Raw genomic sequence first — 26,492 nt, 5'->3', positions numbered from 1 at the left:
TCAGATTAGTCTGGCATGACTTGTTTTTGGTAAATCCGTGTTGGCTATTAGCAATGACTGCATCTGTTTCTAAGTGTTTGCAGACCACTTCCTTAATGATCTTTTCCAGAATCTTGCCTGGTATCGACGTGAGGCTGAACGGACGGTAATCGTTTGGGTCGTTCTTTTTTCCCTTCTTGAAGATAGGGACCACATTCACCCTCCTCCAATCTGCTGGGACTTCTCCCGTTCTCCAAGAACTCTCAAATATGATCACCAGTGGTTCTGAAATAACTTCCGCTAGTTCCTTCAGTACTCTTGGATGTAGTTGATCTGGCCCTGGCGACTTGAATTCATTTAGAGCGGCCAGGTGTTCCTGGACAACTTGTTTCCCTATTTGGGGTTGGATTTCCCCAAATCCTTCGTCCATTTCATGTTGCTGAGGTTGAAGATGGCTTTCTTTTTGTGAGAAGACCGAGCCAAATAAGGCATTAAGCAGTTCTGCCTTTTCCCTGTCCCCTGTCGCCATCACCCCGTCTTCTCCTCGCAGAGGCCCTATCGCCTCCTTTTTCTTCCTTTTTCTACCAACGTAAGCAAAAAAGCCTTTTTTGTTGTTTTTAATATCCCTGGCAAGCCTGAGCTCATTTTACGCTTTAGCCTTGCGAACCTTTTCCCTACAGGAGTTGGCTATACGTTTGAATTCTTCTTTGGTGATTTCTCCCCTTTTCCACTTCTTGTGCATGGCACTTTTGAGTTTTAGCTCAGTTAGAAGTTCTTTGGACATCCATTCTGGCTTCTTCGCACGTGCCATGTTTTTTTTCTTTGTTGGCACTGTTTGCATTTGCGCCTTGAGTATTTCACTTTTAAAAAACTCCCATCTACCGTTAACTCCCTTGTCTTTTAATATTGGCGTCCATGGAATGCCGCTCAGTATTTCCTTCATTTTTTGGAAGTCAGCTCTCGTAAAGTCCAGAGTGCTACCTTGTGGATTTTCTTGGATCTCTCATTGGCTTTCTGATATCATGGATTGTGATAGCTTGCTAGAATGGCTCTGTGGGGTGGAACAGACTAATTTAACTCTGAAGCCTTTTTAAAGCCATGTTATAGCAAACAAACAAAAATAATAATAGGGTTTCAATGTGCTCATTGCATTTTTGCATCTGCCATGCTACCTATATCCTTGACCGCCCTCCCATCCTAAGACTTTTTTTGCCTTTTCACAAAATTCAACTATTAATGTTCCCAATCCAATAGTTGACTAAGGTTCATTTCCCCGTTTAAATTACTGGTATTCAATGTCCTGAGGTAGCATTTAATTTACTGGCACAACTTGGGGTTCACAACCATACACTGTGAAGACATCTGCCCTTGTGCTTTGCTACTCTGCTGCTGAATATGCCTGCCCAGTGTGGAACACATCTCACCACGCTAAAACAGTGGATGTGGCTCTTAATTCGACATGCCGCATTATCACAGGATGTCTACACCCCACACCACTGGAGAAATTATACTGTTTACCCGGTATTGCAACCATCTGACATCTGCCAGGAAGTAGCAGCTAAGAATGAAAGGATCAAGGAAGTGATATCTCTGGCCCACCTACTGTTCAGATATCAGCCAGCACGCCAACGTCTTAAATCAAGAAATAGTTTTTTAAGATCTTCAGAGACACTAGCAGGAACACTTCAGCAAGTGAGAGTCCAGAAGTGGCAGGCCAAAACCCGTAACCTCAAGCCATGGCTGATACTGAATGAAAGACTCCCCCCTGGACACACAGAAGACTGGGAGACTTGGAAGGCACTGAATAGACTGCGCTCTGGCACCATGAGATGCAGAGCCAATTTTAAGAAATTGAGCCACAAAGTGGAGTTCATGACATGTGAATGTGGAGAAGAGCAAACCACAGACCACCTATTACAATGCAGTCTGAGCCCTGCTACATGTACACTGGAGGACCTTCTTATAGCAACACCAGAGGCACTCCAAGTGGCCAGCTACTGGCCAAAAGACATGGAGCATAATGCCAAGTTTTTAACTTTGTGGTTTTAAATACATTACAACTGTGCCCTCAGTTCACTTCTGACACGATAAATAAAATCTACTGGTGGAAAATGGTATTGCAAGAACAATTAGAGGAAAATTGTTACTAAGCTTTCTGGCCATACTTTAGCTGTTGCTGAACTCGGTATTAGACAGATGCATAGAATCTGTGAATGTGGAACAAGTTTGGGGTTGAAGTATATGACTCTAGGTAGTTTTATGTAAGGTCGAATCCCAGAGCACAACACAGATACATGTGGGGGGAGGGGAGGAGAGGGGGAGAGGGGAGGGAAAGGGGAGCGAATGGAAGATAATAATAGAGGAACTTTGCCTTGACTTGTGTGAGAGTTTTCTCACTTTGGAAGGCAATTGCTAAGGGATCCTGATGGCGACATCATTTGGCGAATGTTTTGGATGCCATTCAAGATATGACATCATACCCCTTTAGGGTTTTCCACATAAAATGAGTCCTCCAAAGAAAATACAAAAAATCCAGACTTAATCTAAAATCTATTATTGCATTCTCTAAGGTCTCATTATCCCCTTGTTTTTTTTTCTAGACAAATATTAGTAAATATTTCAAATCATAATGGCCCTCATTTCCAACTGTTTGGAAGGGGGCGGGGGCAGCATTCAATTTTAATTAGATGTTTGTCCTCTGCTCCTAAAAGGTTGCCTAGTTGCTATCTTTCTTTATGATTTTGTACTGAACTCTTTTACAATTGATAGCACATTCTGTTTCATTTAACAAAGCCGTTTTTTCATACATCGGTAACTTTTCTGTTATTTGCTTTGTTTTGTTTTCATTTAATTTTTTTAAATAGATGTGCACTGGTTGAGAGAAAAAGTGTTATAGTTAAGTTCTGAATTTTCTTCTTAAGATATTCACATTGTATACAGTATAATGGTACGTGTTCCAAGTCATTTCTCTTTTTAAAAACTACCCATTATTTTTGCATGTATTCTTTGTATTAGAATATATTTTTTCCTCTTACATGATTAGGAGCATAATATTTTTAAATTATGTTCCATCTGTATTCAAATACATGAGATAGTGAGCATGTTTCGCATGGCAGACTTAAAGGAAGAAGGTGCAGCAGGAAGTTTGAATGCTGCTAGTAGTGCCAGAATATATGAAACATGAGGTTATGCCGGCAAAGAGAGGAAGTATTATCTCTGCATCTTGTGAGGTTAGACTGAACTTGATGTTCTCACACCCAAACATTTCCATCTGGAAGCTGTTCTGAGCAATGGGATACAGGGACAATGTTCTCATACTTTCAAGAATCAAATGTAGCTCTCTGGGGAAAAGGAAATGTGACCATAATGTTTTCCTGTTCTCTTTAGGGGATTTTTAAAAAAAGTTTCATCTTGCTTCGAAGTGTAGGCAATTCAAGAAAGCTGTTTCTCTCACTCTCCTCATATGTGGGTTAGTGACGAACAGTCCTATTCAAAAGCACAAAGACTTTCTGTTAATAGAATCAGAGAGCAGAAGTGAAGGATGGAGTGATGCAGCAGTATCTAGTCTATTCCCCTGCCAGTACATTAATCTACTAATTAAAATATATCTTAAGTGAACTATTTCTTTAATTCTTCTGTTGGTATGTTATGTATTCAATGTATTACTGGTTGATCGTTTGCCTTGTATAGCTTAATCTTTCTGGAATCCTCGGTATACATCGAGACTGTTCTGAGTACTGTATATATTATGCAGTTTCTCCTCCACATTTGTGGATTAAACATTCACCTATTAAATTATTTGTAGGTTGTTATAGTTGCAGCTGCTGCTACTTTGTATATCAATGGTTCTCAACCAGGGGAACCCGGATGTTTTTGACCTACAACTCCCAGAAATCCCAGCCAGTATACCAGCTGTCAGGATTCCTGGGAGTTGAAGGCCAAAAACATCTGGGGACCTCAGGTTGAGAATTACTGCTATATATGGAAGAAAAAGTATGTTCTCTATGCCAATGGTTCTCAACCTGGGGGTCCCCAGGTGTTTTGGTCTACAACTCCCAGAAATCCTACCAGCTGTTAGGATTTCTGGAAGTTGAAGGTCGAAATATCTGAAGACCTACAGATTGAGAACCACTGCTCTAGGCTTTTGAAAGTCCTCCAGGAGTCAGAAAATTCTGTAAAAAGAAATATTATAGAAGGAAAGAATGATGTGCTTTTCCTTCTTTACTAGTATTCCCAACAAGAAGGAATGTAATTATTACCTTCACCCGCATGAGTCCTTTTTAAACATGCAACAGGAGAAACAGAACATCAATAACATAAACATGATTATTTCATCAGTGACATATACTCCAAATTGAAATACAAGTTATTCAGAAGAAGGGGATATGGGTATTTAAAGAGGAATTTGTACTCTGACCCTGTAGAGTTCTTATCATATTACCATTACCTCAAAAGCCTGTTTCCTCTGTTTTAAGGATCACTGTTCTAAGGGATGAGGAGATGGAAACAAGTGAGAGACTATGAAAATAAATGCATATGATTTTGTCTACATTATACAATCAGAAAAAGTTTAATTTTATGCCTAAAAGTATTACTTCACTTTCCATTGTTGATGTGTTGAGATACTGGATATGAAGCAGGAGGAGAAGACTGAAAAAGTCTTGCCAAATATTAAGATTTAATTCCGCTGGGTAGTTTTAAAACTAGCTTACCTTTCTTGTTCTTGTTCCAGTAAATTAGTAAATTCATCACTTTTCTCCATATATTCTGCATGCTTCCTTTTCTCATCTTCTAGTTCATAAAGAGTTTGCCTATGAGATTTTTCTACCATTAAGAGCTGCTCCAACATCCGTCTATGAGTTTCTTTATGTTTTTCCATCACGTTGTCAAGCTAAAAAAATAATACCAAGATTAATATCTAGATTTTCCTCATTTCTGTATTTTTAAAAAATCATTCTGACTCAAAATCTGCATTAGCACAAGCTACGAGAAAATGAACTACTACACATTTCATGGATGTATTTCCTTATACTGAATTTTTTATTCCTAATACAGCTTTGCTTAAAATTATTGCTTTATCCTGCCCCTTCACTTGTGAGAAATTTAAATCAAATTTTGATTACTGTTCATCAGTAAGTTCAGTTCAGTAGCAACATCTTTAAAAGTTTTTTAATTACTGTTCATAGATTTTCTGTCATCTTATTACAGCTTTGGCTATTGATAATAACACAAAACAGGTGGTTGATGTAAAGAATTACCTGCTTTGAGAAGAAGCTAGAAAACAGTCACCATAATTTCTGATTTAGTACTTAACAGGTGTTTATTATGCAATCATAACCATATTTTAAATGGGTACATTGATTCTAATATTTATCCCAATCTTTGTCCTAAGAACTGTCTTACAGCGCCTACGATGCCATCATAATCCAGGTTTTAACATTGGTTGTACACAATATTAATCCCAATTGGAGTACGCCTGTTGAAAGGAATGGGATTTATGCATCACTATTAGCTTAAGTTGTGTTGATTTCAACTGAACTAATCTAATTAGAACTAACATTGGTCGGTTCAGCCCTATGCTTTAGGATTTTTTTTAATTTTCTTTTTGATACATCATAACAATTAACAATTAACTATTTTTGCCATACATAACTTATTTCAGTATACATTGTTCCAAAGGTAACTATTTCTTAAATGACATTTTAAACAGTTCTTAGAAATGTATCACCCTCCACCCCCACCCTCCCCCCATACCCCCCACCCCCCTGGAACAGCCCTTCAAAATTGTCAATACATCAGTTTAATCGTGTGGAACGCCTGGTTCAAGGTGCGGTATCTTTCGTCTCCGTCTATTTTGTCGATTAGAACAGTCCATTTCCTTAACCAGTCTTGATCTTTTAGGCTATTTGTATATATTTTTTTCTTTTGAATGATGAAATCGTTAATTATATATTCTGATATATAAGCCCACCAGGTTTCTGCATCCCATTTTGTATCATCCCTCCATCCTCGGGTTATCGTGGCTTGTATTGCGGCTGTCATATATTTTAGAATCTCTGTCCAATTATTGTTATCTTCCCTTACCTTTACTGTGAGAGACATGTATCTAGCTTTGTCCCATATTAATTCTTTCCCTATTATTTCTTCCATTATTTTTCTTATTTTTCTATAGAAGTTCTGAATTTTTCTACAGTCCCACCACATGTGGGAAAATGTACCTATTTCCCCACAGTTATGCCAACACTTATTTGAAGTATTTCCCGTTATATGTGCTACTTGGAGTGGGGTTCTATACCATTTAGATATTATTTTCCTTTGTGTTTCTTTAATCCTTATATGCTTAATTTTATGAATATTGTCAATCCAAGTCCCAATTAATTTCTCAGTGAAGTTTTTTTCCTGTTTCCAATTATCTATAATGGTTATTTTTGTATTGTAAGTTAATGTGATTAGTACATCATACAATAGCCCAGTTATTCCTTTATCTATTTCTATTTTCCTTTTAATTATTCTATCCAGTGGGGTTTCAACTACTTCTTTTCATGGCCTGGGCTTTACTGGACAGACCTAACCATGCTATCCAGTTCCCTTGACCACATTTATCTTTTATTTTATCCCACTTTAGTATTTCTCCTTTGGGATTCATGATGTCCCCAATCCTTTTGAAACCGTTTTCCTTCAGTGCCCTAATTAGATTTGTGAATGTCTTGTCCTTATTTTCCAATGTTTCTAGTGGGAAAGGGTCAATTTTATTTATTTGTAATTTATTTTGCCATTTTTTCCAGATTAACAACATTGAAAAACAAGGGCCCGCTTTTAAATTCTTTAAGTCTTTTCTATCAATTCTCTCTCCCAATAATGTTCCCCTTTGCCAATTATTTGCTTCCTTTTCTATTTGCACCCATTTTTTTGACCCTTCCAATTCGAATTCTAATAGCCTCGCTAACTGGCTTGCCTCGTAGTATATTCCCAACGAGGGAGTTCCCCAACCACCCATTTCTTGTTTACTATAGTATAAAAAGTTGGCAATTCTATTTTTGTTTCCTCCCACTACCCATTGTTTGATAGAGTTATCCCACTTCTTCAACAAATTGGTAGGAATATTCACCGGGAGGGTTTGGAACAAGAATAAAAATTTGGGCAAGATCTTCATCTTATAGATTTTTAGCCTTGTAGATATGTCTCGGAATTTCTTTCCCCATGTAATAATTTGTTTGCTTATATTTTTCCATAGGTGATTATAGTTCATTTGTATGATATTGTTGATGTTTTTTGGTATATCCACTCCTAGGTATTTCATCTTCTTTTTCCCCAATTTTACTCCCATAATGTTTTGAACCTTCTTGAGCTCTTCCCATGTTAAATTTTTGTGTAATATCTCTGATTTGCCTGAATTTATTGTGAGGCCTGAAGTTTTTCCAAAGTCTTTAACTGTTTTGACTAATGATTGTAGTGATTCCTCCACCTCCCCTAAAATTATCATAACATCATCAGCATATAAATTAATCTTAATGTCTTCCTTGCCCACCTTATAGCCTTTAATGACCGGGTTATTCCTTACTAAGTTTGCTAAGGGTTCAATGGCTAATGAAAATAGGGCCGGGGAAAGGGGGCATCCTTGTTTAGTTCCTCTATTAATATTTATTTGTCTGGTTTGTGTCCCATTTACTGAGATAGTTGCTTTGTTTTCACTATATAGTTCTTTTATTACCTTGCACACTTTCCCCCCCATATTACATTCCTCGCAGAGTCTGTTCAGATATTTGTGATCTATTGAGTCGAATGCTTTGCAAAAGTCCAATTTTAATATAAGTACTTCAGATTTTTTTTTCTGTGGCATGGTTCAAAATGTTCAAAATATTCCTTATAGGGTCCGCTAATTTCCTGTTTTTTACAAATCCGTATTGATCTTCGTTAATTATATCCGGTATTATATCTCTCAGTCTTTTTGCTAATATTTTAGTAAATATTCTGTAGTCCACATTGCTTAGGGATATTGGTCTATAAGAGTTAGGATCAGTTTCATCCTTATTTGGTTTTAGGATTGTGAGAATTTCCGAAAATTTCCAGGTATTTGGTACATTTTGTTTCTCCATTATTTCATTAAACAGTGTAACAAGGTTGGGGGGTAATATCGTCCTTAAATATTTTATAAAAGTTTGTTGTAAAGCCATCTGGCCCAGGTGATGAATTTATTTTTAGACTTTCTATTGTTTGTTCAATTTCTGTTTTAGTTATTGTACTATTTAGATTAGATTTTGTCTGTGAATTTATTATTTTTTCCAAGAGGCCTACTTGTTTGATTGACTCTTTACCTTCGTAAAGTTTTTCATAGTAATGAGCCATAATCTCCCTGATTTCCTCCTCTGTAGATCTCAAATGTCCTCTATCATCTTTCAACTTAAGTATTCTGTTTCTAGCTTGTTTTGATTTTAGGACTCTGGCCAATCTCTTCGAATTATTAATTGAATTGATTTGATAATCATTTTTAACCCATAAGTATTTTTTGTGGTCTCTATTTTATCTAAATTCTCCAATTGCTTTTTTTTTTCTTTCCAGTTTGTCTTATTTTCTACTGTTGGATTTTTTTTGGAATTGTAGGAATGCGTCCTCAGTCTCTAATCTTAATTTGTCAAATGTATGCTTTTCTTTCCTATTGATCCCTATTTCCAATGAGATGCAAGTGCCCCTGATGGTTGCTTTAAAAGCATCCCATAAAGTCTCTTCTTTTATTTGTGGTTGTCTATTAAATTGAAAAAATTCTTGAATCTGTTGTTTAATGACCTGTTTATCCTTTTCATTGAATGTTACCTTGGGGTTGAATATCCATTTCCTCGGTGGCTTCCTTACTGGGTTTCCTAATTTTAACAGGAGGGGAGCATGATCTCCTGGCCAGTCGTTCCCCACTTTAATCTCCTTTATTTGTCTTGAATTATTAATTCCAACTATGAAGTAGTCTATTGCAGTGAATTTTGTATGCCTATGGGAATAAAAGGTTGGGGTATTTGCCTCCACTCCTAATCTATTATGCACTTCTATGAGGTTCCACTTTTTGAAATTGATTTTGCATTCAGGCTTACCTGGGTTCCACCCTATTTTTTTTGTTTGTTTATATAGTTCCATGTTAAGATCTCCCCCTATTATTATATCTCCTTTTGCTTGTTTTTCAATTTTAGCACAATACTTTTGTATAAATCCTAGCTGATTTTTATTAGGGGCATAAATACTTACTATAGTGATTTCATTATTGTTTAAATTTCCTCTTATCATCACGAATCTTCCTTCCTTATCTACGATTTTTTTTCTCTAACTCAAATCTATGTATATCCTTTATTAATATTGCCACTCCTCTAGACTTATTTGACCCCCAGGATTCATATTGTAGTTCCCATCTATTTAGATTTAACAGTTTTGTTCTATCCCATCCTTTGTGTGTTTCCTGAAGTAGGCATACATCAATGTGCTCTTCCAGTAACAACCTGGTAATTTTTTGCCTTTTAACCGGAGACGAAAGTCCATTCACATTAATCGACAGAACCTTTAATTCTTCCCCCATTGATCCGATTCTTACTTTTCCCTCTATTTCCCCAGGTCTGTTCCACTATTTTAGTCTTTTTTTTTATCTGTTCCTAATCCCTGACCCAGCTCCCATAGCTTCCCCCCCTCTGGATCCATAGCCCCCCTTCTTGAAGCCGGGGCTGCTCGGAAGGACCTCCTCACACCCATCCAGAGTATCTTGAAGGCAGAGTCCCCTGCTGCAGCTTCCCTCTACCGTGTATTGCCCCTTACCCCGTATAATACCCACTTATTCTATACATTCTATACATTGTATATATTCCACTTATTCTATACATTGTATACATTCCACCCCATAACTTAAAACTCTATTCTTCCTTATTAAGTATCAAGTTGCCAATCCCCTATTACTTTCCTTGAATTTGTCACAGCCTTCTTTTTCCTGCTCAATCTACTAAATAACAATACAGTTACTAACAATACAGTCTCTAGATTCTCATAATAATCATTATTTAGTGAGCATCTTAATTTAATACCCTTTAGCAATTCTTAGTTGCTGAGTACATTCTTCTGTGAATGTCACGACCCAGGCTGCAGAGCACCAATAACCATACACAGAGGCCAGAATCTATCTAATATCTTTATTGAAGGAATATATAAAGTTAATAAAAACAAGTGTAGAAAATAGTTCAGAATTAGACCTTTCAGGAAAGGTCAGAATTAGTCCAAAAAAGCAATGTCCAATAAGAAATATTAAGGTCCAAAGTTGTAATCCAATAACCGAAACACTCACTTTGCCAAGCAAAGTGAGGGGAGATGACAAGGTCCTTTAGTCCATGAAACTTGAGCGAGGCTAGGAAATAACTTGATACTTGAAACAAGGCTTGAACGTGGAACAAGGAAACTAAGAACAAGAACAAGGTCCGTGGAATAACTTGATAAAACCGTGGAACAAGGCAAGGATTGATCCTGGGAAACAAGGCAAAGTCCGTAGATAAACAAAGGCTGGGAAGCAAGGCGAAGGCTGGATAGCTAGGCAAAGGCTTGAGCAGGAGCGAGGCTTGAATCGGAGCGCGCTGTCCAGACACAACTCGCTCCGTAGGCTGACGAATTGACTCCGCGAAGTTACTACGCGGGTAAAACACCTAAATAGAGTCTAGCTTTCCCGCCGAAGCAGTTCTCTGGGAATCAGAACCGAAAGCTAACTCTGAGACCAGATGTGAGACTCCCCAAAGATTCTCACGAGAAGCAGTCTTAATTGGCCACATTCTTAGCTGCAATCCTTGCACTCCTGCGCGAAGCTGAATCCAAACTTCTCTGTTGTTTACAAAACTCCCGGCGCAAGAATACGGGAGAAGTAGGCTCTGGGCTTGTTTGACATACTTCTGGGAGACAACTTTCTTGCAGGTGCAAGGTTCCCAGATCTGCCTGGGAAAGATCTGGCTGAGAGGAATCCAGTTCAGACTGGGAAGGTAAAAAACCCAAGTTTTCATCTTCATCAGGAATTACAATGTCCTGAGCAGGACTACAAGGCCCATGGGTCATCACACTATCCCCCTCCTCAAGGCCCCTCCCAAACTGGGGCCCTCTCCCCGAGGCGCGAGGTCGTGGTTTGGTGGGATAGGTCTGATGAAAGCGACGGGTTAGATCAGGAGCATGGACTGTGGAGGCGTCTTCCCAAGAGCGTTCCTCAGGGCCAAAACCCACCCAGTCAATGAGATATTGTAGGCGGCGGCGGTGAAAGCGAGAATCCAAAATGTCCTCAACCTCGAACTCCTCCTCCCCATTCATCAAAACAGGAGGGGGGGCCGGTTGGTCTGTATCAGGTCGCACACCATCCGCCGGAAGGAGCAGGGAACGGTGAAACACTGGGTGAATGCGCATTGAACGCGGAAGTTGGAGTTTGAAAGTCACGGGGTTTAATTGCGCCACCACTGGATAGGGACCAATGAAACGGGCATCTAACTTCCGGCAAGGGCGGTGGGAGGGCAGAAAGCGAGTGGACAGGAAAACCCGATCTCCTACCTTGATTTCGGGGCCCGGCTGGCGATGTTTGTCAGCGTGGCGTTTATAGTCCTCCTTGGCTTGATCCAGTTGCTGGAGTAAAAGTTGTTGCACCGCTGTGAGTTCCTGCAGCCAATCCTCTGCTGCGGGAACCTCTGAAGTTTCAATGACAGGGGGGAAGAAACGTGGATGGAAGCCGTAGTTTGCAAAGAACGGCGTTTCTTTTGTAGAAGCTTGAACTCCATTGTTGTAGGCAAACTCAGACAGTGGTAACAGAGAAGCCCAATTGTCCTGTTGATAGTTTACATAACAGCGAAGATACTGCTCCAAAGTGGCATTGGTGCGCTCCGTTTGCCCATCTGTTTGGGGATGATGAGCTGAAGATAAGCGAGAGTCTATGCCCAATAGTTTTTGTAGTGCCTTCCAAAAACGAGAGGTGAATTGAGATCCACGGTCTGTGACCAAACTCTTGGGCAATCCATGTAGTCTGAAAACATGTTGAAGAAATAGATCCGCAGTTTCCTTGGCCGTGGGGAGGCCTTCGCAGGGAATGAAATGGGCTAACTTGGTGAATAGGTCCACCACCACTAAGATCGTGGTGAATCCACAGGAAGGTGGTAGGTCAGTGATGAAATCCGCGGAAATTATTTCCCATGGGCGAGATGGGGTAGGAAGGGGGTGTAAAAGCCCTGAGGGCTTCTCCCTTCGTATCTTGGAGCGCTGGCATACTGGGCAGGTGTTGACATATTTTTCCACATCCTTGCGGATCTTGGGCCACCAAAAATCCCTTAGGATCAAATGCATAGTTTTAAATAGTCCGAAGTGTCCTGCTGGTTTGCAGTCATGACACAGACGCAGCGCTTTTTCCCTGCCCGGTCCGGGTGGGATATAAACATGATTTCTATAGCAGAGCAGCCCATCTTTAAGCGAAAAGGGAAAATGCAGACCTTGGCGAAGTTGGTCCTGCGCCCAGGCATCTGCTTGCTGACTAGCCCTGATTTCTTGAGCACAGATGGGTCCTGGAGTAGGGGAAGTTGAACCAATGGGAATGGATTTGGTGTTCCCCACCGTGAGCGTGGCAAAGTTCTCAGGTTGTAGCAGTTGGGATTCAAAGGTCTCCTTGCGTCCTGCAGCGTATTCCGGTTTACGTGACAGGGCGTCTGCTTGCTTGGTTTGGGCTGGGGTCACATAATGGATCTGGAAGTTGAAACGTTCAAAGAATAAAGCCCAACGTTGCTGCCTCTGATTTAGTTTGCGGGCAGTTCTTAGATGTTCTAGATTACGATGATCAGTGTGGACTTCAATGGGAAATTTGGCCCCTTCTAGCCAATGTCTCCAAGTTTCAAAGGCTGCCTTTATGGCCAGTAGTTCTTTTTCCCAAATGGTGTAATTCCTCTCTGGTGTGGTTAGTTGACGAGAATAAAAGGCACAGGGGTGGAGGTGATCTCCCACCGGTTGTAAGAGTACAGCCCCAATTGCCACATCAGAGGCGTCCGCTTGCACCACAAAAGGGGTTCCAGGATTTGGGTGCTGTAGAATTGGCTGGGAGGTGAATAGTTTCTTTAGTTGCTGGAACCCTTTCTCTGCTTGATCAGTCCAGCGGAAAGGCTGCTTTCCACGGATGCAGCTAGTGATGGGGTCGGACCAGCGGGCAAAATCTGGAATGAACTTGCGGTAGTAGTTCGCGAACCCCAAGAAACGCTGCACCTCTTTCTTGTTAGTTGGCGCCCGCCATTCCAATACTGCTGAAACTTTGGCTGGATCCATGGAAAGCCCTAGAGGCGAGATGCGGTAACCAAGGAAATCTACCTCTTGTAGATCAAAAGCGCATTTTTCCAGCTTGGCATAAAGTCCATGATCCCGCAATCGTTGTAACACCATTTTGACGTGGTTCTCATGTTCTGATTGTGATCTGGAAAACACCAAAAAATCGTCCAGGTAGATTATCAAGAACCTGTCTAGATAGTCCTGAAAAATGTCATTGACAAAATGCTGGAACGTTGCGGGGGCTCCGCATAAACCGAAATTCATAACTCGGGACTCAAATAATCCGAATTTGGTCTGGAAGGCGGTCTTCCACTCGTCCCCTTCCCTGATGCGAACTAAGTTGTAAGCCCCCCGAAGATCCAGCTTGGTGTAAACCTTGGCTCCTCGAAGCCGATCCAGTAGATCCGAGATTAAGGGCAGGGGATAGCTGTTCCGCTTGGTGATATTGTTCAATGCTCTGTAGTCCACCACCAAGCGTAGTTCCCCTGACTTCTTCTTCACAAACATCACTGGGGAGGCGGCTGGGGATTGAGAGGGTCTGATGAATCCCTTGCGAAGGTTTGTCTCTAGGAATTCCCTGAGAGCTTCTTGCTCTGGTTCAGTCAGGGAGTAGAGATGCCCTCGCGGGATCGGGGCCCCCTCCACCAAGTCAATGGCACAGTCATAAGGTCTATGTGGGGGTAATTTTTCGGCTTCTTTCTCATTGAATACATCCCAATACTCGGAGTACTTCTTTGGCAAGGTGATGATGGGCTCGGTGTCTGTGGCATGGCATACCTTGGCTACGAGGCAATGGTTTTGGCAATACGGTGAAGCAAACTGCAGTTCTCTGTTGGACCAGGAGATGTTAGGGTCGTGGAGAGTCAGCCATGGAATTCCCAAAATCACAGGGAAATGGGGAACCTCGGTAACAAAGAAGGAAATCTCTTCCATATGTTCCCTTATCCACATCCTGGTGGGTTCCGACCACTGACTTACGGGGCCCGTCTTGAGGGGACGGCCGTCTATGGCTTGCACCACACGGGCATTCTTGAAATCATGATATTGTAATCCCAGAGAGTCGGCATACTCTCTATCGATGAAATTGTTGGTAGCTCCAGAGTCTATCATGGCGTGGATCATGACGGGTCCCCTTTTTGCTGACCATAATGTGACCACGAGAAGGAACAGGACCCCGGTTGGCGGCTCTTGGATGGATTTTTTGACCGGGTTGGCGAGCCTCTCTACACCCGGTCGTTGGCTTCCCCCGCCGGCTGTGTGCCAGTCGGCTCAGACGCCTTCGTCTCCGTGGAGGACGCCGCCGCAAGACGGGCGGCAGGCTTCCCTTTGGCTGGGCACTCTCTGGCGAAGTGGCCCCCGTTCCCGCAGTACCAGCAGAGGTTTAAGCGTTGACGACGGGCCTTCTCGGCGGCATCTAGTCTGGGACGCACATTGCCCAACTGCATCGGCACCTCCTCGCCTCCTCTGGGGTATGGGGTTGGCGGTGGGGGTCTCCACACCGGACGTGGCTGAACGCTGGCGGGAGCGGGGGGTTTTGCCCCGGCTCTACTGCCCTGGCCTCGAACCCACTGTTTCCTGTTGGCAATCATGACTTCAGCCCGTAAACATTGATCAATGAGTGCCTCGAGGGTCTGGGGAGGATCCACCTTGGAGATTTCTTCCAGCATTTCAATGTTGAGACCCTCCCGGAATTGTCCCCTGAGGGCTACATCGTTCCAGCCGGTGTTGTGGGCCAGCACTCGGAACTCGGCTATATACTGAGACATAGGTCTGTCTCCTTGGAAAAGGCGACGGAGTTTGTGACCGGCTGCCTCCAAATTGTCCTCGATTCCCCAAGTCTCCTTGAGGTGGTCCAAGAAGTGTTGCGCTGATCTTAGGTGTGGAGAGACTTGGTCGAACAGTGCCGTCGCCCAGCTGGCCGCTGGCCCGTCTAGAAGACTGTAAACCCATGCCACTTTGATGTCTTCTTGGGGAAACTCGGCAGCACGGGCCTCCAGATAAGCTTGACATTGGCGACGGAAGACATGAACCTTAGAAGCTTCTCCAGTAAACTTGGTTGGCAACGCCATGGCCGGAAGACGAACTCCGCGTTCCTTCAAACCCCTTATTTCTCCATCCTGTGCATTGAGCTTATCACGGATTCGGTCCACCTCTTCCTTGTCGATGGTGTAGGTAATCGGCTGGCCACTCGGCCCAGGTACGACTCCGGTAGACATTCTGGCCGAGGTTAATTGGTGCTTAGGGTGGCGGAGTCAAACTGTCACGACCCAGGCTGCAGAGCACCAATAACCATACACAGAGGCCAGAATCTATCTAATATCTTTATTGAAGGAATATATAAAGTTAATAAAAACAAGTGTAGAAAATAGTTCAGAATTAGACCTTTCAGGAAAGGTCAGAATTAGTCCAAAAAAGCAATGTCCAATAAGAAATATTAAGGTCCAAAGTTGTAATCCAATAACCGAAACACTCACTTTGCCAAGCAAAGTGAGGGGAGATGACAAGGTCCTTTAGTCCATGAAACTTGAGCGAGGCTAGGAAATAACTTGATACTTGAAACAAGGCTTGAACGTGGAACAAGGAAACTAAGAACAAGAACAAGGTCCGTGGAATAACTTGATAAAACCGTGGAACAAGGCAAGGATTGATCCTGGGAAACAAGGCAAAGTCCGTAGATAAACAAAGGCTGGGAAGCAAGGCGAAGGCTGGATAGCTAGGCAAAGGCTTGAGCAGGAGCGAGGCTTGAATCGGAGCGCGCTGTCCAGACACAACTCGCTCCGTAGGCTGACGAATTGACTCCGCGAAGTTACTACGCGGGTAAAACACCTAAATAGAGTCTAGCTTTCCCGCCGAAGCAGTTCTCTGGGAATCAGAACCGAAAGCTAACTCTGAGACCAGATGTGAGACTCCCCAAAGATTCTCACGAGAAGCAGTCTTAATTGGCCACATTCTTAGCTGCAATCCTTGCACTCCTGCGCGAAGCTGAATCCAAACTTCTCTGTTGTTTACAAAACTCCCGGCGCAAGAATACGGGAGAAGTAGGCTCTGGGCTTGTTTGACATACTTCTGGGAGACAACTTTCTTGCAGGTGCAAGGTTCCCAGATCTGCCTGGGAAAGATCTGGCTGAGAGGAATCCAGTTCAGACTGGGAAGGTAAAAAACCCAAGTTTTCATCTTCATCAGGAATTACAATGTCCTGAGCAGGACTACAAGGCCCATGGGTCATCACAGTGAAGTTAGTCAGACTTAAATCTTTTTACAATATTTAACACTATCTTATACGTTCTAACATTTGTTACTATTAGCTTAGCATATATATATATATATATGATTGTTCAGACTCCATGTAGCATAATTCAGATCCACTATTTATAGTTTCTTCTTGTTCTGGGCCTGTACAAGGACACATGTTGTTTCACAGTTTTTTTTCCTTTAAAGCCCTTCTTTTTTAAAAAAAGTTCTGTCCTCAGTTGAGATTCAGCTCCTTCCTCGTCTTCCTCAGTTATTGTACCAGTCCCATCTTCTTCTTCTGTTTCATCTGGGTGTCTCTCGGGTGAAGGACAAGTTAACTTCAACTCCCTTAGCATTTTGATTCCCTCTTGTGGAGTTCTCGCTGTAATTTCCCCCCCCCCCCCTTTGTAGATAACAATAGTTGCAGGGAAGGCCCAGGTGTACTTAATTTTCTCTGCTCTAAGTCTATCTGTGACAGCCTTGAAAGAAGCTCTTTCCTCTCTGGTTGATTTTGCCAAGTCCTGAAAAACTGTCACCTTGTTTCCATTGTATTTTAGGTCCTGGATCTTCCTTAGGGATTTGTAGACTTTCAGGCAGATGGACTCTCTGGCAAAAGCGATTATTACTGTCCTTGGTCTTTGCTTATTATGATTTTTATCTTTATCTACATATGAAGCAATTCTATGTGCCCGTTCAATGTCATATTCTGTAGCTTGTACTCCAAATTCCTTCCACCATTCACTCAGGGATCCAATCAAGTCTTTATTACCTAAATATTCAGGGATTCCTGAGATAAGGATGTTTCTTCTTCTTAATCTATTCTCCAGATCCACTACTTTCTGATTCAAATAGTGCACATCTCGTTCCAAGTCTTTGATTTTTGATTCATAACTTGACTGGTTTTGAAGAATACTCTGTACCTGCTCTCTTGTGTCTTTAACCTCAATAGCAAGATGTTCCATTGAGCTTTGCAGCCCTTGAACCATTTCCATCAATTTATCCAGCTTGGAATCAGTGGAATTGAGGTTTTCTGAAGCCATTTCAGGATTTAGGATTAAGATATCAGTTCATCAGTTTTACTTATGAGGGAAATACAGGCAGTCCCCGAGTTACAAACATCCGACTTACAAAGAACTTATAATTACAAACAGGAATGAGACAACAGGAAGTGAGAGAAATCTACCCCTGGGAAGGGAAATTCACTCCTGGAAGAGTTACATGATATATGTGCTGAAGCTTTATGACCAATCATTGTCTCCATATATATAATGGTTGGAGTTATACTTAAAAAATGTACCTGTTCCGACTTACATGCATATTCAACTTAAGAATAAACATAATTTGTTTGTAACTTAGAGACTACCTTCATATATTTTTGGTTGTCACTGTAGGATTCTATAAATGTTCTGTCAACTGAAATTGTATTTCCTATTTATGCAGGTAATCTATGTAAAGATTTCTCAAGCCCCTTCCACACAGCTCTGTAAAATCCACATTGAATCCACATGGCATAACCCAGTTCAAAGCAGATATTGTGGATGATCTGCTTTAATATTCTGGGTTATATGGCTGTGTGGAAGGGTCCTCAATAATGGAACTAGAATTCAATGTAGTATCTTGACTATGTGGTTTTCCTTTTAGGTCAACCAGAAGGGTTTTTATTCAGCACAGAAAAATAGTATGCCTTTAAAGAATATTATTGAGAAAAAAATGAGAACTAGGTTGACAGTGGCAGCCACACTTTTCTGACTATTCGCAATTTCTTAACACAATATTTGCCATTAGTTTGAGATGACCAGATATTACACATATAGGAAACAGCACTTACATGTCTGTCATAGCAAGGCACTATATTTCTTGTAAAGGAAAGCAGGGTTATCGCATTTCCTTTCATGGCTATTTGCTCTTCAGAATAGGGGTGGAAATTGTGCAGATTTTTATATGTTTTCAGACTGCAACTCCTAGAAGCTCTAGTCTAGCACAGCCAATGGTGAGGAATGTTGGGAATGACTGTCCATCAACATCCAGAGGACTGCACAATTTACAGCTTTGTTTTTAAAGAGTAAAGATGGCTTGGAATGAGTAGGGGGAAAAACCTGTACATATTTACCATGGCTATATATAGCTTTCATAATCTAGCACAAATGGCTGTAGAAAGGATGGATGTAACAACGCATTAAGATCATGCTAAGTAGAGTTGGGCAATGCTGCTTGGGAATGCTGGGAACTATTGTCCAAGACAACTGGGTGGATACTAGGTTGCTATCTTAAAACATAAGTATTAGGGCATTACTTTCTGGCTAGCCATTATAGATTCCTAATCAGTGTTGTGCTAAAGAAATAATAATAATAATAATAATAATAATAATAATAATAATAATAATAATAATAATAATTTTAATTTATTATCCGCCTCTCCCTGTGGCTAGAGGCACGTTGCAACACAATTAAAAAACATGAACATTGCAAAAAATTCAACAAATATACACATTTATATAAAAGATCCACATTAAAACTGCATTTCTATAACAAAATATCAAAATAAACAAACCAGACATCAAAACAAAGGACATGAGTTTAAGATTCGTAGTTAAAATCTGTCTGGGTAGGCCTGCCAGAAGAGATGTGTCTTTAGATGGTTTTTTAATTCTGACAACTGATCTAGCTATCAGCTGTGCAGGCAGGTCATTCCAGAGTCTTGGGGCGGCTGATGAAAAGATCCTCTGGGTGTTGGTCACCAGTCAGGTTCTGGGAGGCTGGAGCAGACGCCCCCCAGAGAGCCTAAGTATTTGAGGCAGATTGTATGGGAGAAGGTGATTCTGAAGGTAATCTGAACCCAAACCATGTAGGGCTTTAAAGGTCAAAACCAACACCTTGTACTTTGCCCAAAAACTAATTGGCAGCCAATGGAGTGACTTTAGGATAGGTGTAATGTGCTCACTCCTAGATGCTCCTGTAACCAATCTGGCTGCCGTATTTTGAACCAGCTGGTGTTCTGAACTTTGTACAAAGATAGCCCAATGTAAAACGTATTGCAGAAGTCCAGTCTTGAGGTTATCAGCGCATGCACTACCATCTTTAGGTCTTCCAAATCTAGGAAGGGACACAGCTGGCGTATCAGCTGAAGCTAGCAGTAAGCACTCCTCACCATTTCATCTACCTGAGCTGGATCCAGGCGCACTCCCAAGCTGCGAACACAGTATTTCAAAGGGAGTGTAACCCTATCCAGGACTGGTTTATTTACCTCCACCCCCAGATTAGGACCCTTGATGTCAAGCTCCTTTGTTTTGTCTGGATTCAGTTTCAATTTGTTTTTACTCATCCAACCCATTACCATCTTCAGGTATTTATTCAGAGGAGACATGCTATCCTTAGCTGAAGCTGTTTTGGAGGACATGGAGAAATATATTTGGGTGTCATCAGCATACTAATAACACCCCACCCCATGCCTATGGATGATCTCCCCCAGCGGCTTCATGTAAATATTAAAGAGCATTGGAGATAGAATGGCACCTTGTGGGACACCACTTAACAGCTCCTTTTTGGAGGGGCAGCTATCCTCAAGTTCTGCCATCTAGAACAGTGGTTCTCAACCTGGGGTCCGCATATGTTTTTGGCCCACAACTCTCAGAAATCTCAGGCAGTTTACCAACTGTTAGGATTTCTAGGAGTTGAAGGCCAAAAACATCTGGGGACCCCAGGTTGAGAACCACTGATCTAGAACCTGCCTGAGAGGTACAACCGGAACCATTGCAGCACAGTGCCTCCAATTGCCAGCCCCTCCAGGAATTCCAGAAGGATGCCATGGTCAATGGTATCAAAGGCCACTGAGAGGTCTAGAAGCACCAACAGGGACACACTCCCCTTGTCGGTATTGAGACAGAGATCGTCCACTAGGGAGACCATAGCAATCTCAACTCTGCATCCTGCTCTGAAGCCAGTTTGAAATGGGTCAAGGAAATTTGTGACCTGCCAAATGCGTAGATCCAGAAAGCAATTGGGATAGGCCCATGTTTGTCAAAGATACTGTGAACTCCCGAGCTGCACCTGACAAAACTGGCCTCCAGTGGTATGTTGAAGTCACCCAGAAGCAAAAGTCTGGGCGATTCCAACAACATCTCTGAGACCAGTTCCATCAGCTTGGCCAAGGTGTCTGTTAAGCAGCGGGGTGAACAGTACACTCACAGAATCCGCAGTCTATCCCTGGTTTTCAGACTCGGGTACACACATTCAATGTGATTTAGCTTCCTAGTAGGTAGTCCGGTCAGGTTAAGATGGCCTTTATAGATCAGAACGACCCCAACCCTGCCCACTTTTCCTTGCCTGCTCACTGCCATAGTACTTGGCTGGGAGGGTCTGGGCCCAAGTTGGAGCACTAGTATCATCTCCCAGCTTCCAGTGAAACATGCCAGGTCAGCTCCCTCATCTTTGAGGAGATCATAGATGATGAGTCTTATTTTTCACTGACCTGGCTTTACTTAAGAGCAAGGTTAGGTTTTGTGGGTGGTCTGGCTCACTCTCCAAGTTCCTCAGGCTGGCAGGGTGACTGGAAGGTGAGATAGGTATTAAACACCTTCCTCTCCTTCCTCTATGAGGACATATGACCCTGCTATATATATGCCTTGTATGACCTGTATTGCTGCCCCAGGTGCTATATATATTGAATTAAAAACAAATAATAAAAAGAGAAAGAGACATCCAAAAACAACAATAAAAACAAAGGACAAATGAGGCATTAATGCAACAACACTTAACATGTAGTTGTAAAAGAGCCTTGCTCACTGTGATGCTACAGCTGGCCCCAGGCAGAAGTTCTAATGTAGAGCTCTCATCCTCTGACTGCCTCTGCCGCTCAGCAAAGCAGGCTCTAGGTCTAGTGATTGCTTTTTAGCTGCTGTTGGCTTCAGGTGAAATTGCACAGCTGTGGGAGCCATTCCCAGTATGTTTGGTGAGGCTGGCCCCAGGCAGAATTTCTAATGTAGAACTCACACCCTCTGACTGCCTCTGCTGCTCACAAAGTGGGCTCTGGTTCCAGTGATCATTCAAAATTTTCTACTATTCTTGGTTATCCAATATGCAGATTCCTAATTTTAAGTATTTATCTTGCCAACAACACCTGATATTTGTAAAGAGTTATTAGTACCATCTGAATTATTCCTCATGCTTGAGATTGTTTGTCCAATCCTGATGATTTACTCAAATGTTCTGTTTTATTTGGAAATGTCCTTCCCTGTTTTGGCTTGGTGCTTAATTGATGGAGTGCTCTTTGTCTAGCCATGATGCATGTTAATTTTTTGTTCGTTCTATGAAGGAAAGGGGCCGAGTTCCATATAATTATGAGTTTCAGCTTCCCTATGAAGTGATAAAAAGTTCTTTGCTGCTGCTGTAGTTATACTAATGAGTTGAATAAGTGCCTAATGAAGGGAAACATAAAATGGAACAGATTTCCCTCATTCTTTATTGTTTTGACAAGAGCTGGACCAAGATAGTCTAGACTTCATGGGATTTTAAGTGGGTTTGTCTCCATGGGGTTATATTTTCTGATCTACAATTTAGCTATGCATTTGTTTTTTAACATATAAAACAGCATTAGAATATGTTTGTCTGACATTAGTCATAAAGTAAAGAGGCTGGGTTTTTTAAAGTTCATGACAAAGTTCCTGATTTCTTAAAATTTGTGTTGATACTTTTTTACATCTGCAGAGATACATGTAGAGAGAATATGAAAGTGTGGAGAACTGTCATCAATACAGAATGTACAAGGGTTATAAACTTTCGGGTTGCACATGAAATTTACCCATTTCTAGTATAAAGATCGGCACCAAACCCATCTCAATCATTCTTGCATTCCATGAACAATTGATCTTGAACAGGACTATCAACAATATGTTAACTTGGGCCAAATTTTAATCACCCAAATATATAGCTTACAAATGATATTGTTTAAAATAGCACAAACGCCAACAGTTAGCTGAAACTAGAGTATGTCTATTATTTTAATGTCTCATTTTTGTTTCAGAGTCATTATAGCTATAAATGTAATGTGGTAATCAGCAAGCTTTCTTTGCATTTAATTTGTTCTTAATATTTGATCAGAATAAATGGGAAGGACTGTATAAGGATGCAACTTTTCCTATTGTAAAGGTGTGATTTACAACTGTCTCAAAGGCCTTTTGCATTTTCATCACTCACAAAATAATGAGAAAACCACACCCGCATTCAGTTACTCTTTCACCATGATGTTGATGAACCTTGTTTTGAAATTTGCTCCTAGATTTGCTGCAGTTCATCACTGCCTGAACTAATTAAACATTGTTTCAATTGTTAATAATTTGGGAAGCTATCCTTACTAGGATTAGAACAAGCCAGGACCTTAACCAGATATAGATCCTGGTTTAAAACTGGCTTTACTTGCTTGCTTGCTTGTATGTTTGTTTTGCACTTTACTCCTGACTAGGATCCAGTCATAGTTGTATGGGGGAAAAGGCTCATGTTTATATTGACTTAATAATGAAATATATACTTCTGACCTATAGCAATATTTATGAGTGGTAGAAAAGTGAGATTTCTTCCCTCCTTTCATAGAAATGTTTTCTTTAGAAGTAATTTTGCCCGTGTTAACAGTTCTTGGCTGTGGTTTCCAGTCAAGTATACAGTTGATTATGAAACTGGATATCCTATGACATAATATGTGAAATGTAGTTACTGGGACACCAATTTATATAAAGGCATTTCTGAATTATATTCAATGAATGAAAGGTACAAAAACAGATCAGGGGAAATTTTGAACTGTCCAGCATATGTCAGGAAATTTTGACAGCATAAAGGGGAGTTTCCCCAACTTTCAACTGTCCAACAGCTTGTTGTTATTTGAATACAATTACAACACATGTGTATCCTGGTTTTCCACTCCAAGAAGAAGTGTATGTGATTCTTGGTTAACACTAATTTTCTGGGTCTGGCACAGTCTGGCTTTAGGCTGGGGCATGGTACTGAGACAACCTTTGTCGCCTTAGTCGATGATCTTCGCCGGGAGCTGGACAGAGGGAGTGTGTCTCTGCTAGTTCTGCTGGACCTCACAGCGGCCTTCAATACCATTGACCACGGTATCCTTCTGGGACATCTCGCAGGGATGGGTCTTGGAGGTACTTTTTTGCAGTGGCTCCACTCATTCCTGGAGGGTCGGTCCCAGATGGTGTCATTGGGGGATGCCTGCTCGGCCCCACAACCATTGACTTGTGGGGTCCCGCAGGGTTCTGTATTGTCCCCCATGTTGTTTAATATTTACATGAAGTCGCTGGGAGAGATAATCAGGAGTTTCAGAGTGTGGTGTCATCTCTATGCAGATGATGTCCAACTCTATCACTTCTTTCCACCTGTCACTAAGGAGGCTGTCCAGATTCTGAACCGGTGCTTGGCTGCTGTGTCGGTCTAGATGAGGGCCAACAAATTGAAATTGAATCCAGACAAGACAGAGGTCCTCCTGGTCAGTTGGAAGGCCGAACAGGGTATAGGGTTACAGCCTGTGCTGGAGAGGGTCACACTCCCCCTGAAGGTGCAGATTTGCAGTCTGGGGGTGATCCTAGACTCATAGTTGAGCCTGGAGCCCCAGGTCTTGGCGGTGGCTAGGGGAATCTTCGCATAGTTAAAACTTGTGCGCCAGCTGCGTCCGTACCTTGAGAAGCCAGACTTGGCCACGGTAGTCCATGCTCTTGTTACATCTCGATTAGACTACTGCAACACGGTCTACGTGGGGCTGCCTTTGAAGACTGTTTGGAAGCTACAACTAGTCCAATGGGAGGCAGCCAGGTTAATAACTGGAGCAGCATACAGGGAGCATACTACTACTCTGTTGCGCCAGCTCCACTGGCTGCCGATTAGCTACCGAGCACAATTCGAGGTGCTGGCTTTGGCCTATAAAGCTCTAAACAGTTCCGGCCCAGCTTACTTGTCCAAACGTGTCTCCCGCTACAACCCACCTCAAAATTTAAGATCTTCAGGTGAGGCCCTGCTGGCGGTCTCGCCAGCCCCACATGTGCGGCTGGCGGGGACAAGAGACAGCGCCTTTTCAGTAGTGGCTCTACAGGATAATTTATTACTGCATTTTATAAGATTTTGAAACAGTGATAGAACACAGACAATGCATAACTTGTGAGGAGTTACACAAATGGGGGCTTGTCACACAAACACCAGTTTAGCTACTGATTGTATTTCAGAGGTTAATGGCAGATACAGGCCACATCAGCTGGATTCACATCACACTCAAATGACATGAGAGGAGATCGCCCTTCAAATGAGTATGATGGAACTAGGCTAGGTAGCAAATTATTATTATTATTATTAAACTTTATTTGTACCCCGCTAGCATCTCCCGAAGGACTCGATCCGGCTTACAAAGGCCAAGGCCTCAACACACAATATAACAATACAAAATAAAAAGCAAATTAAAAACAATTAAAACAGTATAAACCACAAGCAATAACAATACGCTAAAACACAATAGAACTGGGCCAGGCCAGAGTAATGGGTACAAGATTAAAAGTGCTGATGTGATAGGTGATATATAAGTCTTATAGGGCAAGTGCAGAGTGCGATATGCGATCTTAATTCTAATAAAGTGCTTATGGGACTTGGTATTGGAGATTTCCTATTAATCTGGGAAGGCACATTGGAACAGCCAGGTCTTCAAGTTCTTTCTGAAGACTGCCAATGTAGGGGCCTGTCTGAGATCCTTGGGGAGGGTGTTCCAGAGTCGGGGGGCCACCACAGAGAAGGCCCTGTCTCGTGTCCCCACCAACCGCGCTTGCGACGCAGGCGGGATCACGAGCAGGGTCTCTCCAGATGACCGAAGTGAACGCGTGGGTTCGTAGACGGAGATGCGGTCACGGAGGTAGGATGGTCCCAAACCGTTCAGGGCTTTGTAGGTAAGCACATGCACCTTAAATTGGGCTCAGAAAATAAATGGCAGCCAGTGGAGCTCCTTGAACAGGAGGGTTGACCTCTCTCTGTAAGGGGCCCCAGTTAACATCCTGGCTGCCGCTCGTTGGACCAGTTGGAACTTCCGAGCCGTTTTCAAGGGCAGCCCCACGTAGAGCGCATTACAGTAGTCCAGTCTGGAGGTGACCAAGGCATGGACCACCCCGGCCAGATCAGCCTTCGCGAGGTACGGTCGCAGTTGGCGCACGAGTCTCAATTGTGTGAAGCCCCTCCCAGACACCGCCGACGCCTGAGCCTCGAGCGTAAGCGATGAATCCAGGAGGACTCCCAGACTGCGGACCTGTGGCTTCAGGGGGAGTGTAACCCCGTCCAGCACAGGTTGCCACCCTATACCCCGGTCAGGTTTACGATCGACCAGGAGGACCTCTGTCTTGTCGGGATTGATCTTCAGCTTGTTCCTCCTCATCCAGATAGACACAGCGGCCAGGCACTCGTCCAGCACCCGAGAGGCCTCCTTGGAATTAGGTGGAAAAGAGTAGTAGAGTTGTGCGTCATCTGCATAGAGATGACACCCAACTACAAAACTCCGGATGACCTCTTCCAGCGGTTTCATGTATATGTTAAAGAGCATGGGAGACAGAGTAGAGCCTTGCGGGACCCCACAGCTCAAAGGCCAGGGGTCCGAGCAGGCGTCTCCCAGCTTCACCATCTGGGATCGACCCTCCAGGAAGGATCGGAGCCACAACAAAACCGTGTCCCCGAGACCCATCCCAGAGAGTCGTCCCAGAAGGATACCATGATCGATGGTATCGAAAGCCGCTGAGATGTCCAAGAGAACCAACAGGGTCACAGTCCCCCTGTCCAGCTCTCTACGGAGGTCATCCCCCAAGGCGACCAAGGCTGTCTCGGTGCCGTGACCAGGCCTGAAACCAGACTGTGACTGATCTAGGTAGTTGATGTCATCTAGAAAGCCCTGGAGCTGGGAGGCAACCACCCGCTCCAGCACCTTACCCAAGAAAGGGAGGTTGGAGATTGGTCTGAAGTTGTTCAGCACCGTA

At 42.5% G+C, this 26,492-nt stretch overlaps 2 protein-coding genes across 3 annotated transcripts in view; one reads left to right on the top strand and one right to left on the bottom strand.

The window, feature by feature from the left end:
* cmss1 (cms1 ribosomal small subunit homolog) overlaps positions 1-26,492 on the top strand; it is a 285,389-nt gene that overhangs the window by 64,897 nt on the left and 194,000 nt on the right. The gene's annotated exons all lie outside the window — the stretch shown is intronic.
* The window catches only part of filip1l (filamin A interacting protein 1 like), a 250,830-nt gene that overhangs the window by 60,735 nt on the left and 163,603 nt on the right, over positions 1-26,492 (bottom strand). The window contains exon 4 of the mRNA XM_008107828.3: positions 4,692-4,870. Within this exon, the coding sequence (XP_008106035.1) occupies positions 4,692-4,870 (179 nt within the window). The remainder of the gene's footprint in view (positions 1-4,691; positions 4,871-26,492) is intronic.

Source organism: Anolis carolinensis, chromosome 3 (genome assembly GCF_035594765.1).
Source record: "Anolis carolinensis isolate JA03-04 chromosome 3, rAnoCar3.1.pri, whole genome shotgun sequence".
In the NCBI taxonomy this organism is placed as follows: Eukaryota; Metazoa; Chordata; class Lepidosauria; order Squamata; family Dactyloidae; genus Anolis; species Anolis carolinensis.
Note: the sequence above shows the minus strand (reverse complement) of the source record. Positions and strands in the feature narration are given on the sequence as shown.